Source organism: Choloepus didactylus, chromosome 11, assembly GCF_015220235.1.
Source record: "Choloepus didactylus isolate mChoDid1 chromosome 11, mChoDid1.pri, whole genome shotgun sequence".
Lineage (NCBI taxonomy): Eukaryota > Metazoa > Chordata > Mammalia > Pilosa > Megalonychidae > Choloepus > Choloepus didactylus.
Genome location: NC_051317.1, coordinates 66,782,607 through 66,794,800, shown reverse-complemented (window position 1 = coordinate 66,794,800; position 12,194 = coordinate 66,782,607). Strand labels below are relative to the sequence as shown.

Sequence of the window (12,194 nt, the reverse complement as noted above, 5' to 3'; positions counted from 1 at the left end):
GAAACCATTTGTTAAAAATTCGTAAATGCTACATTTCCAGTTTACAAGGAAAACTGACAATAGGGAAGATGGACATTTACTTGCCAAATTAGGTAAAAGGCCTTTTTTTAATTGATTGGTGGAACTGAAAAAAGAGTGTTAGGATTTAGAAACTGCAGTCAATAGAGTAGTTCTTCCATTTTTAACTTTGTATTTTGTGAGCTATCAGCTACTAAAACCCAATATCCAAATAAACTCTTCTTAAAACTAGACCACTGAATTGCTATTTCACAAATTATTTAACAAAAAATTTAAAAATAATGAAGTATTCAGTCCTATTGCTTTTATTTCTACCATTAATAAAGTAAAATTAAAAATTATTTTTAACCATTTTAATTTAATCTTCATGTTGTATGTTTCGCTTTACAAAGAAAGTAAATATACATGTATTGCGGTACATGCTCAAATGTTCTTTTTTTAGTAATGAGATATACAAACAAGTTTGATAGGTCCATTGCTTAGCAGATTATTAAAATCAAATGTTTATAATTGTAGTTTAGGATCGCCCCCCCTCAAAAAAAAAATCCCTAAAATACTTTTCCTAAAAAAAAATATATTGCACAAGTAATACAAATTTGTTTTAGAATAATTAACACAAGAAAAAGAAGTATAAAAAGCACTCATTGTTAAAATTTTAGTGCATACCTTTGATGATTTCACTTTTTGGATATTTATGTATCTTCCTTTTTCACAAACATAGGTTTATTCTTCATTTAAAATTGTATTCATAGAAGACATTTATACCTTACAGAATTAAAAAAAAAATTTAAAAGAAGTTTTGGGGAAGAAATTAAAATTTAAAAGAACTATACCAGAAGGCTACTTTCTGCTGTAATCAAGGCTAAACCTTCATAATCAACCCTGTGTAGGATTTTAACATTATAATTTAGTCCATTGACTGTCATTTCAATGACCTTTATCTAGATCTTAAATGTGTGGTTTAACTATGAAGAGAAGTTACCAAGAAATAGATGACCAAATTCTGTGGTTTTCAACTTGCTTTATCTTCATGTGGCCTAAATAACAAAGCTGATAAATTAAAGGGAACTAAGATTTTGGCAAGGCTTTTGTTTCTGTTCAACATTACAACTGCATCTGAAACTGATATAACATGGTTTAAAATGTAGACTTATTAACTGTGTCCAACAACAAAGAGAATAGAACCCAGAGAGTGACCACCAATAGAATCATTATATCTTTGAACTCAAACAATTTATCTTTTAAAGATGTGATCTTGGATCCAATTTCATATAACCTTTTTTTTTTTCAATGACTAATACTATGAGAAAAACATTCATTGACACTGCAAATGAAACCTAGTTGGGAAATGATAACTAAGAACAGGAAGTAATGTTCTCAATGACCAGATGAGACTCAAAATGACTCGGAAAATTGGAGAAGTAGTAAGAAGCAAAAAAAAAAAAAAAAAAAAAAAAAAAAAAGTGGGCTAAAATAAACAAGTTTCAAAAAGAGGAATGGCTGACTAGTGACAGTAACACAGAAAGTAACAAGTAACAAGCTGACTAGGATCAATAATGTAGTGCTATTGTTTAAAAGCAAACACAAACATTGTGAATTGTATTCTTTACTAAAAGAAATGTCTGCTAAACTCCTGCTTTCTAGTTGGGCATCATTCCCGAACACTAAGGACCTGTTCTTTTTACTCTGAGAACAAATGGGAAGAACTTACCCACTCAAATGACTGACATAGTTAACAGAGGAAAATCTAGTTTCAATGCAAGACTGAAGTAAGAAGGTATTTTTCTCCTCGAAGAGATGAAGTAAATCAATAAAGGAGTAATTGAATAAATAGGAACATACAATTATAAAGCTGAAAACCTATTGGATTCAGGCTCTCTTGTACCTCAAGTACTTTAATAAAAAAGTGGATCAGTTGTACTCCACTTTTCTGAAAGACTGAAAGAGAAAATGAATTTGAATTTTTTGGAAACGAGTTAATTTAGAATAGATAGACATAAAAAGATAAAAAGGGCTGATAGAAAATTGTAACAATTGTAGGAATCTGGTAGAATTTCCATGGATGGATATCCATTTTTCTTTTTAAATGGTGAAATGTGATTCGTGGAGAGAAAAAACACAAAGTTTTTAATGTTCTGGCCAGATCTCAAGTTTTACGATTTTTGCTTTAGGCAGTAACTAGAATGATTTGCACAAGTACTTAAAAGCTATAGAAGAGGGAGCAAGTTTGTTGTTACTAAAACTACTACTGGTAATGTCAGGAGACATATCTTTGAAGTATGGTAATTGTGTTGTATCCTTAAATTTAAGTGTATATGAACTGCAGATATCTGAATGCAGGATAGGAATATATACACAGAGGGTAGTATCCTAAGGAAGCAGGGATCCTATTTTATTTTCCTGATGATGCCACTCTATGCTGCTTTTATTTTTCTTTTTTAAACTTTTATTTTACAAGTGATACATATTAATTATAGAACACTTCAAAGGTAGAGATGAGCAAACAACTAGAAACATACGTGTTAATTCCACAATTGGGGGAGCGCTATAATTTCTCAGACATTTTAGTACACACATATAAAATTGAATTTTATAAAATATATGTATTTTGAACGTTTATAAAACAGAAACTTATATCTTTGTAATCTCTTACTTGATTTAAGATCATGAACAGTATTTCCTACCAGATCTACATCATTTTTAATGGCTGCCAAAATTTATGTAAACAATCCCACACCCTTGGTCATTTAAGTATTTCCAATTTTCCACTATTATAAACAACTGCAATACGAATCTCCAACATTGCTTTTTAAAGCAAGAAAAGCATTGGAACAAGGAAGGAATCCAGGGCGTTTACTCATCCAGCATGTATTTATTGATCACGTGCTGGGAGCTGGGAAAAGAGAGGTGGTTAAAGCAATATCTCCACTTCAATTAACTTCCAGTTTCATGGAGTAGAAAGAGAGGAATTCCTATTGAGGACTAGAAGGCAAGAAAATGCCTCTTTTAAAAGTGAGTACAGTTTAAGAGAAAGTTGCGGGTTCATGGGCCAATTGCATATGTATTAGGTAGCTAAAGCATTTTCTAGAATTAAATAACCTTACAGTTAACAATTGTTAGGTTTATGTATAAAACTATTAATCCACAGCCACAGTAGCGACTGCTACAGGAGCTACACAGACAGAAAACCCGGGCACACTCCTCGGCAGCCTTTCTCTTAGGTTTTAGGAAGAGAGGAAACACCCTTCCCCGGCCTCCTGGCGCTAGCGCGCGCCCGCCAAACAATCCCACCGCCTGGGACGACCACTCTCAACTCCAGCTTCTTCGCCACTGTCTCACGCCCTAAGCCAGGCGGTCAAAAACAAAACCTCCATCCAATCATTCCGACTTGGAGAAGCCCTAAGTGTGGTTTTGAATGTCAAGGGCAAGACTGCTTAACACGGTGGTCAGAGGGAAGGTGGAAAACAAACTTCGTTACGTGTTAACTTCGTTAGAGGAAAGTGACTTTTCGGGAGGGATTTAAGTGAGGTTAAAACTGTGCAGCAGCACTTTTGATAAAAATCGTTTTATCTGAAGAACAAGGAGGCGGGGCCGTCTGGCCCAGGCTTGAAGGCAACAGAGTACGGCAGGATGCTTTCAGCAGGTGGCCAGCCGGCTGCATCCCGGCCTCCTCCACCCCTGCTCGCCTCAGTTTTGACCGTAAGGTTTCCGCGGCGGCTGGAGGGGAAGTATTTTCCACGCAGCAAATTCGCATCAATGGGATTCCCCTCGTGGGAAAGGCCCCCCCCCTCCTCTCGGCAGAAGCACCCGCGGAGTGCCGGCCTGCCACAGCGCTCTCCTCGTCCCGGGTGGGCGCAGCGAGCTCCGCAGAGACCCGGGGCGAGCCGCCACCCTGAGAAGCGCCGCCGAGGAGAGGGCGGGGGAGACGCCGCTGGGGCCCGGAGAGGGCGGGCGCGGCGCGCGGGGAGGGGAAGGGGTTCTCGCGCGATTGGGCGAGGTTTCCGGTGTTGTGACTGAAACCCGTCAATATGGCGGCGATCGGCCGCGGCCGCTCGCTGAAGAACCTCCGAATACGAGGTAAGCTTGCTGCAGCCCTCAGCCCCCACCCTTCGGCGCCCACCACCCCTGGCACTTGCTTCCCCCTGGCCCTGGGTGGGGGGAGCGAGCCGGGGCGCTTGCCGGATCCAGGGCTGCCGCCGCTGGCCTGCGAGCGGATCCTAACTGGGGCTGTGTTTCTGTGTTTCTCGCAGGGCGGAATGACAGCGGCGAGGAGAATGTCCCGCTGGATCTGACCCGAGGTAAGTCGGGGCCCCCCGGGTGCCCGCGAGGGCGTGCTGTTGGGGAGGAGCCGGGGTCGGGGGCAGGGGGCAGGGCAGGGGCGGGCCCGGCATGGGACCCGCGGGTGCGGGGGCAGAGCCGGAGCCGGAGCCCGGCCTGCGAGTCTGCCGGAACCGAGCCCCGGCCTCCTCGCCGGACCCGTCCCCATCCCCCTTCTCTGTGCCGCTTCCCTCGCCTTCCTCCTGGCCTCGGGAGCTGCGGGTGTTGGGAGCATCGAGAGGGACTCGGCGGCCGGCGACCCCCTGGATTCGCTGAACCCCCCCGGAGCATTTTACCCCTATCCCGGAGCTCGTATATCTGAATCCTGGGGGCGGCCGAAGGGAGGTAAAGGCTGTTATTTAGGTTGCAAGAGGATGTCTGAGAGAAGAGCGACCACATCCTGCCTGCCCGTCCACCGGAGCAGCAGCTGGACCTGCTCAGTGCTTGCTAACTGCGCGACTGCTTTTCTCTTTGCCCCACCGCCTTGGGGGACCCGCAGCGTTGATAACTCTGTAGTGAGACCTAGAGCCGATCCTCGCTGCTAAGTGTATAAACTGTATTCCCTTCTCCTTCCTTTTCTCGGGCCGCGGGGACAGTAGTTGGCAAAGACTGCCCCCTTACCCTGCTGCAGGTTCATTGTTTACCTTCTGCAGTGGAGATGGGTTTGTTTACACCTTCTGAACTGGGTAAACCCCGGTTATATATTTAAGGGCCTAATCCTGCTAAGAGCGAGTATTTCTTTTATCAGTCGACCTATTGGAGTTTATTTGGCAATGTCTCGTTGACGATTTACTAATATACAAGGTTTTTCTTTTCCGCAGTAAATTCTTTGGTATACTGATTCCAACGAAGTCATTTTTCATATCTACCATAGCTTAGGGTAACCTGATTCATTGAAGGTATAGAATCACTTTCCTTTTTGAGATCTGAAAAAACACCTTAGGAAGTTAGAAAAAAAAAGTTGTAAACATTTTATATAAAATAAAAATTTTGTTTTTTTACCCTACGTTGTACTTGACATGATTACAATTACAGAATTTGTTAGTTGTGGGCTTATTGTTGAGGCTCATCTCTGTATTTAAAGAATAATACATTCTCTTTAATTTTATTTTGTGTATCATAGATTACTCTTAGAAACTGGAAGATTAGTTTCTTTGAGCCACGAGAGTGCATTTCTCTAACAATATTTTGTTCTGAAAGTTTGAAGACTTAGGTTTCTGTAAACATATATCTTTTACAGGCAGAAGAGTTTCTAAAATACAACATCATAGGGTTTAAATAATAGAAATGGCAATTAATTATATCACCAGTGCACTAAATCAGAACATTTTTTTTCAGCAATAGGTTTTGAGAATTAGTGTAGATGTAAAGCTTTTGACTTTTATACAACAGTTTGGGAACTTGATTGTATATGAAAAATACGTGTAAAATATATGTAGGAAAAGATTTCCTTGAAACTTCCTAACAAAATGAACATAATTTCCACAGAGCAGAAACTTGGCAATTCAGTCCTGTAACAGATGTAGTTTATTAGTGATTTAATTTATCTATGAACATATGTTTTTTAGATGAAAGTGCAGAGAGCACTTATTAGATAGATCTTAAGTCTAATTTGTGCATTAAAAACCTGCTTAAATGTAGTGCTGAAAATAAGTAACAGTTGTGCTTTAGGTTGAGTTTGCTAAGGTTTTATGTATAGTGATTTCTCTGGTTGGTGCCAGAATTTGGGTTGTACGAGAATATGGTTGTATAAAATTATAAAACAAAATTAGAGTATCAAATTTGATGATACAGTTAGTTTGCTGCAGTTTCACTTAAGTACAGAGACAACTCTGTATTTTTACTGTTTAAAATGGTATAATACTTTAAGCATTTAGTAAACTTCTGCTATGTCCATAGGCGTTTCCAGGGTAATACAAACTGCAGAAAATCCTGTTTCTATTTGCCCTGACAATATCTACTTCAGTTTGGAATGAAATATACACAGCCAATTGAAACTGATGGCAAAAGCAATGTACAGTTAAGAGTGACAGGTATATGAGGACTGTATTCCTAAATCCTAAGGAAGTTTAGAATTTAAAAGGTAATCTGAATTAGATTCATTATATAGTGATACTATTGTTTAAACAAACTGTTACTCTGACAGACATTTGATTGTTAAAAGAAGGCATGTGGATCTAACATGAAGAAAGTTCGTGAGAAATTAAGCTTTGGTAATAACGTTGAGAAATGAGGGGCAGTCTGGGTTACAGCTACAGGGCAGCAGTTTGTGGATTAGATTACAATATGTAATGATGATTTGGCTTACCTTGCAAAATTGAGGTCTAGGAGAGTTTTCTTTGGTTTTGGTACTAAAGCTTCGTGCTAAGGTGCTGATACTGAAATACAGTTTTAGTGCTGTGGCTCATACATAATGTGCCTCAGTTAAACATTGTTGATTGAAACCTTTTGACCTAGTTTGAGAACTTCATTGTAATAGATTATACAGTCATCTTATTGGTGAATGTTGCTTTCATTTTTGTTCAGACTACTTAATTTGTGAAACTCCCTGAAATTTGCTGTTGATACCATTATTCTATTTTGCATTCCACATCGGTTTTGAAATCCAAATGCTTCCCTTAGCCACTTTCACTGCTAGGATAGAACATTTTTTATCATTCTGCTAATGTATTTCTTCCTGATACTGAATAACTTGCCCTCCTAGTATAGTTAAATTGTCTTGTTCAAGGTAAAGCCCCAGAACATGGACATGTCTGTATTCACATTCATAATGATCAAAGTATAATTTTTACAAAATATTATTTTTGAGTTTTGCATGTTTTGGTTATCCAGCTCTTTACTTTGCTATGTGAGGAAAAAAAAGTTGACTGCCTTGATGTTTAACACTTAGAAAAATAGGACAGTTATCTAAATGATGCAGTTGAATACTAGCTTTTTGTTTTCTCTTTTCTTCTAGTTAGATTACTCATGTTGTTTCGTTGCTCACTTCAGGTAGACAGAACAAATACTGACTGGATGCATGTTACATACCAGATGCTGAAGTAGGTGCTCAAGTAGTAAAAGGAGAAAGGTGTTACCCTTTCTTTAAGACATAAAGAAGTGATTGCAATACGGAACAGTAAACAAAGTAATCAAACTGTATGAGGAAGAGAATTAGCCCAGAGGAGAAAGTGATTAACTGTCTAGTAGATAAAGAATCAGAGAAAGCAACACAATTTCTGAGCTGCTAAAACAAATACCATACAATGGGTTGGCTTAAACAATGGGGAATTTATTGGTTCATGGATTTGAGGCTAGGAAAATCCAAAATCAAGGTGTCAGCAAAGCCATGTGTTTTCTCGGAAGACTGTGGCATTCTGGGGCTGGCTACTGGAGATCCTTGGTGCTTGGCTATTCTGTCACATGACAGTGCAAATGGCAGCATCTTCTCCTTTTTCTTCTAGTCCCATTGACTTCCAGCTTCTGGATGCTCTCTGTGTCCAATTTACTTATAAGAACTCCAGCCATATTGGATTAAGGCCTCATTCAGTTTGGGCACATCTTCAAAAGTCCTATTTACAAATGGGTTCACACCCACAGTACCAGGGGTTGGGACCTGAACATGCTTTTTGTGGGGGACATGATTCATTCCCCATCTTCTCATAAGAATGTTGTGGACATTATGGGAGGAAGTGTGGGCTCTCTAGGTAGTAATCTCACTTTTGGAAAGGGAAAGTTAGGTAGAGGAACTGCCTAGGAGGCTACTGATAGGACAGTAGTGGTGGCTACAGAAGTGAAGTAGAATATATATTGGAAGGGAAGAGTCATCTAATATGCTTTCTTCATATTCCCCATACTCTACTCTAGAAAAGTTTTATTTCTTTATTAAGAAGGTAGGGGTTGTCCAATGTGAATTCCCTCTTTTTCTCCCCATTATATTTGACTTATTTCTATCTTCTCTTCCTCTGAGTCAGAGAATAGAGTATCTCTATTCCTTTCTAAAGGTAACTTATCCATTTTGTGATTCTAATATTGTTTCCTCTTAAGATTCTTTCTACAACTAAGATGATCTTTTCTTTATTTCTTCTTTCCACTGCTGGCTCAGTTTTTTCATGTTTAGCAAGCATTTATTTTGTCCTTTATAAGAACCAGAAGCTGTGCTAGTCATGGGACGAAGATGGGAGATGTGGGGGAGATAGAGACAAATATAACAAAACAATTCTTTTTCTGTAGGCGCCACAAAATAGTTTATGCTTGTTGCACAACTTCATTCCTTAACTACTCTAATCTTGTAAGCACACCCCTGCCCTGCATACTGAAACCAGTTTCTTCAAGGAAGTTAGTAACCTCATGCAAAAATCATTGGCATATTTAAGTTCCCCGTTCTTCTATTAGTACTAATACTGTATTAATAGTTTTGTGCCAGCCACTAATATGTGTTATCTATTATTTCTGTTTTACAGTTGAGGAAATAAGCTTTGAAATTTTAGGGACTGAAACTGAGAAAAATAATTAATTTAGCTGGGGTCAAACCGCTAGTGAGTCCCTGTGGATCATTCTCTTGTAACCATTACACTGTTGCTCTTCTTGTAATTCTTCCTGCACTTGACTTTTGTGACCTAGTCTTTTGATTCTTTTCTTACCTCTCATACTACTCCTTGTCTGAGTTCCTTAAGCAAGCAAGCTCTAAGATTTTGTTCTTGATTTTTTCTCTTACTGATGCTACAACCCTGGGCAGCCTTTCCACTTGCATGGCTTCAAAGATCCATGAATTCAGATGCTTACTATAATTACGTTTTTAATCAGGCTTTTTCTTCTAAGCATGCAGAACAGTTTGGCATACATGTCTGGTAATCATCTCAAAATCATGGTGGGTAAAACTTTGTACCCCCAAACTTTCTCTCCTTTGTTCGCTTTCCAGGTACCCCTACTATACTTTGTTATTTAAGCTAGGAATTTCACTGCTTAACCTCTTTGTTCTGGCCACGTTCTTCTTATTTACCTCCAAAATATCTGTTGAATCCATTTCCTCCTTCTCTTCTTCACTGATCTAGTTCAGGCCCTCATTTTCTCATTTGGTTGATGGTAAACTCTCGCTTATGTTTTCTTACCTTTTTTCCAGTCCCTCTGCTGTATGGCTGTCAGGATTATTTTCTTGAAATCTGGATCTGATTTTGTTATTCCCTTAAATGAGAAACAAAACAGAGCAAAAAAAAACCCAAAAAAACAAACCAAAACAAAATAAAGCACGCACACATGTTACAGGTACAGTTTTGCTCATAAAATAATTCCAAACTTCTTAACTTGGCTTTCAAGGCTTTTTATGGTTTATTTCTGCATTATTTTTTTCTGCTCTACTATAGCCATACTATTTTCAATATATCTCTCTCTCTACATTGTTCATTTGTGTAATATACGACCTCCCTTCATTACACAAACTGCTTCTCAAAGAGGTTTGGGGAGAATTTGCTATCTCAACACCCACCACCCCCGGACCTTTCTGCCAATTCCTGGTCTGTCTATTTGGAGAGTCTTTTATGCCCCTGATGAGAAACATTGCTTTAGTCAAACATGACTTTTCTATTCTTTGAACAGGGCATGCAGTTTCATATTTACTTGACTTTGCGTAAGTTTTTCCCTCTGCCTAGAATTCCATTTCCAATACTCTATTTAAGAAATTCTAATTCTGTAAGGCCTAGGTCACATACCACTCTGGAAGTGCTTCCTTACATACCAGTGGGAAATGATTGCTTTCTTGTCTACTTCCCTACGTCTTTATTCCTTTCTAAATAGCGCGTATCATTGCCCTATTTTAGGCTTTTATCTAGTTCCTCTCTCCTTACTAGACCTTAAGTTTCTTGAGGGCAGGAATTCTTTTTATTCATTTTTAACATTTCCCTTAGCATCTGTCATTTAATAATCATTGAAACATTTATTAAAGAATTGGGAGAACGTAGTAGTATAATGTTAAGGAATATAGAAATAAAAGATCGTTTTAAGCTTCCAGTCCTGAGGTACAACAGGATTGATGGCACAGTGAAATATGGAAGTTGTTTTGGGAGGAATGATAATGAGTTCAGTTTTTACTGTTGAATTTCAGGTGATTGACATTGCCAGAGATGTACAAGCAGATTCTGGACTGGAGGTTTAATAATAGTTCGAAACTTGTGATCTGTGAGCTTTCTGATAGAAAGTGAGAGAGGGAAGGATGTAAATGGAGAAAGAGCTAAAGATTTGGGTGTTAGAGGATAAGATGACAAGGATATATGTGGTAAGGTATGAATCAATAAGAAGAAAGGGACCAAAAGAGGAGAATAAATTAGGAAGATTATGATCTCTGAAGCCATGAGTAGAGTTTTGGGTTGAAGTAGTTGCAAGACTGTAACAAAAGAAATCAAGCAGTGAGATTGGGGGGTGGAGAACTCAGTTCTAGTCTTCTTTAATCTGAGGATGATCTTGGCATGCTAAACCTTTCTGGGCTCCAGTTTCCTCATCTCTGCAATGTATAATTCTTTATATTTGTAGCACTTTCACTTTTCTTCTTTGTGATTTGCTGATATCACAGTATTCCTGGAATATTGAAAGTTAAAGAGAAAGCTTTTATAGTCTTGTTAAATCACTGTGAGAAGTATTTCCATAAACAGTAATAAATACAAGTAAGAGTGGTGGTATTTCATAGCGCTTTAAATGTAAATTACAGTCAACTCTCAGTTTCCTTTTAAGAGATCTTCTGCAGTGACTTGCTGCCTCCCCCTCCCAGGTCTCAGGCTACTGAAATAGGTCTGTGAAAACACAGTGGGATGAGTGAATGGTTTGCATGCCTCTGACTATCGCCAAGCTAAATACAGCCCACTCTCAGTTACCTGCACGAAAAAAGTGAATGGGAGTCATAAATGTACAATTTAAATATCATATTTATATGTGGTTTGGGAAGATTTTATGTTCTTCATCTTGCCCCAGCAGTAGATTGCTGTATCTTTTGTGTTTTATTTCAGTTATTGGTAGCAATTTTTATTTCCTAAGCAAATACTATTAGAACAGTGCAATAAAGTAAAACGACTTAAAATATTCTTAGGTAAGCCACATACGGATAATTGAGAGTTGACTGTTAATGCTTTTTGGATCATCCATTGTTTTGTGTTATCTGTACTTTTTGGTTAGGGTGGCTAGGTTAAAACTGAATGACTACTTAAAAATTATGCCTCTACAATGAATGTAATTATGAAATTATATAGATGCCAAATTCAATTGAAAGTAATTATGTAAAACTGTCTAAATTTATTATTCACATGTCCAAATTAATAGGGTTGAAAGAGAGGGTAAGTACATTTTAAAAATTTCTCTTATAAAGTAACCTAACTAGAGAGGTTACATAAATTGAGCAATGTACCTGGTAATGATGACATTTATATAAAATATAATAAAAATGAGGATATGTTGATGCTTCAAATATATCCTATTTAAGAAGTCAATTGAGTTTAGTAAGAAATGTCAATGAGATTTTTGTAACCTTAATTACCTGGATTTCAACGAATCTGGCTTCTTAATTTCTTTGCCATTTGTTACTCCAGTATGTGGAAGGATTTGGATTTGTAGTGGCTTTCTTAATGTTAGTCAGTCTATTTTTGATGAGTGTATTACATAGTCAGGTTAGTAAGTGCTGTCATGAAGACATAATTCTTGGCTTCAAGGGCATAATATACTTGTATCAGATTGTAGTATAAGACAGTAATATTTAAAGTACCTGCCAGTTATCTTAATAAAGGGATAAAAATGCTGGAGGAATTCAGAGAAAAAAAAAAAGGCAAATAGGTGAAGAATGACGTAGGGGAAGACCTCATAGAAGAGATGACCTGTGAGACCTTTGAATAAGAGGGTAG

At 38.2% G+C, this 12,194-nt stretch overlaps 1 protein-coding gene across 4 annotated transcripts in view; it reads left to right on the top strand.

Annotated features, from left to right (window-relative positions):
• The first annotated feature begins 4,037 nt into the window (after window positions 1-4,037).
• Window positions 4,038-12,194, top strand: part of RICTOR (RPTOR independent companion of MTOR complex 2) — a 162,247-nt gene continuing 154,090 nt past the window's right edge. For all 4 annotated transcript variants that reach the window (XM_037799501.1, XM_037799499.1, XM_037799500.1 and 1 more), the window contains exons 1-2: window positions 4,038-4,095; window positions 4,269-4,316. In XM_037799501.1, the coding sequence (XP_037655429.1) occupies window positions 4,047-4,095; window positions 4,269-4,316 (97 nt within the window). In that variant the 5' untranslated portion in view covers window positions 4,038-4,046. The remainder of the gene's footprint in view (window positions 4,096-4,268; window positions 4,317-12,194) is intronic.